At 44.2% G+C, this 2,500-nt stretch overlaps 2 protein-coding genes across 2 annotated transcripts in view; one reads left to right on the top strand and one right to left on the bottom strand.

Moving 5' to 3' along the window:
* The window catches only part of LOC137627069 (uncharacterized), a 24,787-nt gene extending 24,775 nt beyond the window's left edge, over positions 1 to 12 (bottom strand). The window contains exon 1 of the mRNA XM_068358052.1: positions 1 to 12. This exon is cut by the window's left edge and continues 67 nt beyond it. Coding sequence (XP_068214153.1) covers positions 1 to 12 — 12 coding nt within the window.
* Positions 1 to 2,500, top strand: part of LOC137626523 (uncharacterized) — a 192,138-nt gene that overhangs the window by 71,179 nt on the left and 118,459 nt on the right. The window lies entirely within an intron of this gene.

Consider the following 2,500-nt stretch of genomic DNA (forward strand, 5'->3'; position numbering starts at 1 on the left):
CCCCTGGGTCATGCTTTCTCTTGGGCAAAGGATTTGCTTAGGCTACACTTTGGCTTAGCCAATGCTTTCCTTGAGCAACATTATTATGCAACTCTTTTGTTACGACAACGCTTTTTTTGGGACAATGCGTTGGTTCGGGCAACACTTTTGATACAACAACGCTTTTTCTTGGCTAATGTATTCCCCTTGGGCAATGATTTCACTTGGGTAATGCTTCTTCTTGGGTAACACATTTGTTTGGGCAAGGCATTCACTTGGCCAATGCTTTCTCTTTGACAACGTTTTTTCTTAGGCAACGCATTCGTTTGGGAAAATCTTTCACTTGGGCCATGCTTCCTCTTGGCAACGCATTGGCTTGGGAAATGCTTTTTCTTGGGTGAAGCTTTTTCAGGGGCAATCCTTTCCCTTGGGCAATGCTTTCCCTTTTGGCGATGCTTTTGCTTGGGCAACACTTATGCTTGGGCAAGGCATGTGTTTGGGCAAGGCATTCACTTGTCCATTGCTTTTTCTTTGACAACGTTTTTTCTTAAGCAACACAGTCGTTTGGGAAAATCTTTCGCTTGGGCCACGTTCCTCTTTGGCAACGCATTGGCTTGGGAAATGCTTTCTCTTGGGTGAAGCTTTTTCAGGGGCAACCCTTTCCCTTGGACAATGCTGTCCCTTGGACGATGCTTTTGCTTGGGCAACACTTTTGCTTGGGCAAGGCATTTGTTTGGGCAAGCCATTCACTTGGCCAATGCTTTCTCTTTGGCAATGTTTTTTCTTAGGCAACGCATTCGTTTGGGAAAACCTTTCGCTTGGGCCACGCTTCCTCTTTGGCAACGCATTGGCTTGGGAAATGCTTTCTCTTGGGTGAAGCTTTTTCAGGGGCAACCCTCTCCCTTGGGCAATGCTTTCCCTTGGGCGATGCTTTTGCTTGGGCAACACATTTGCTTGGGCAAGGCATTTGTTTGGGCAAGGCATTCACTTGGCCAATGCTTTCTCTTTGGCAACGTATTTTCTTAGGCAACGTATTCATTTGGGAAAATCTATCGCTTGGGCCACGCTTCATCTTGGGTAACGAATTGGCTTGGGAAACGCTTTCTCTTTGATGATGCTTTTTCAGGGGAAATGCTTTACCTTGGGAAATGCTTTTGCTTGGGCAACACTTTCTCTTGGACAACACATTTGGGCAAGCCATTCATTTGGCCTATGCTTTCTCTTTGGCAACGTTTTTTCTTGGGCAACGCATTTGTTTGGGAAAATCTTTCGCTTGGACCACGCTTCATCTTGGGCAACGCATTGGCTTGGGAAATGCTTTCTCTTAGATGAAGCTTTTTCAGGGGCAAGCCTTTCCCATTGGCAATGCTTTCCCTTGGGCAATGCTTTTGCTTGGGCAACGCTTTCTCTTGGGCAACACATTTGTTTGGGCAAGCCATTCACTTGGCCAATGCTTTCTCTTTGGCAACGTTTTTTCTTGGGCAACGCATTTGTTTGGGAAAATCTTTCGCTTGGGAAACGCTTTCTCTTAGGTGAAGCTTTTTCAGGGTCAATCCTTTCCATTGGGCAATGCTTTTGCTTGGGCAATGCTTTCGCTTGGGCAACACTTTCCCTGGGGCAACGCTTCTGCTTTGGCAATGCTTTCGGTTGGGAAATATTTTTGTATTGGGCAGATTGGTAATGCATTTGATTTGGGGCAACACTTTTACTTGGTACGTTAATTTTTCTCACTTCTTATGGTTTTGAAAGGGCGCTCATAAACAACAGAGACAAGAGACTCTGGTGATACCCTAGCAGGACAATGCTCTAGAAACTGACCATATACACATATGATCAGCACTAAAGCCCCTTCTCAATTAAGTTAGGACCAGGGAGGGCCAGGAAACAGCTCTTGATAACTCCCCAAAAGATGCCATCCTTGGCTCATAAGAATGATGAGGCTGAAGACACTACAAAGAACTATCAAGCCTGAATGGGACTCGAACCCTGGTCAGGCGATTGTCAAACGAGATGTTTCTAATAGGGAACCATAACCCCTTTGCGTTTTGTCAACAATGGATGCGTTCAGAGCCTTATAATGTCTGGCAGGTAACCGCTAGTGTGTTTATCTACTTCCGCACAGCGCTTATCAAAACCTCGACGTGTTCAATACCACATAGCACTGTCATCAAGAAGGTAAGTACGCCTAATTACCACAAGAATAATTTATACCGATCATTATTAATGCATTTTTATTATAGAAATAGTCTTGTTCAGCTGAGAATAAGCGAGGTCTGATTATCCTGCAGGGGTTAATAAACGCAGCCGTTTGAGCACCGCTATATTTAAATGACTCGAAATAATTACCAAGATTAAGGCTCATGTTATCTTTTATTCCGGAGTAATTAATGACATTTTGAGTCACTTTGTGATTAGTTATGGTGGTAGTAACCCGTTTTACAACTATGGTTTTATGTGGAGTTGTGAGCCTTACGTATATCTGGGACGGACTTCGAGATCTTCTTGAGGTTGTGGTTTTTTC

This window comes from Palaemon carinicauda, chromosome 34, assembly GCF_036898095.1.
Source record: "Palaemon carinicauda isolate YSFRI2023 chromosome 34, ASM3689809v2, whole genome shotgun sequence".
Lineage (NCBI taxonomy): Eukaryota > Metazoa > Arthropoda > Malacostraca > Decapoda > Palaemonidae > Palaemon > Palaemon carinicauda.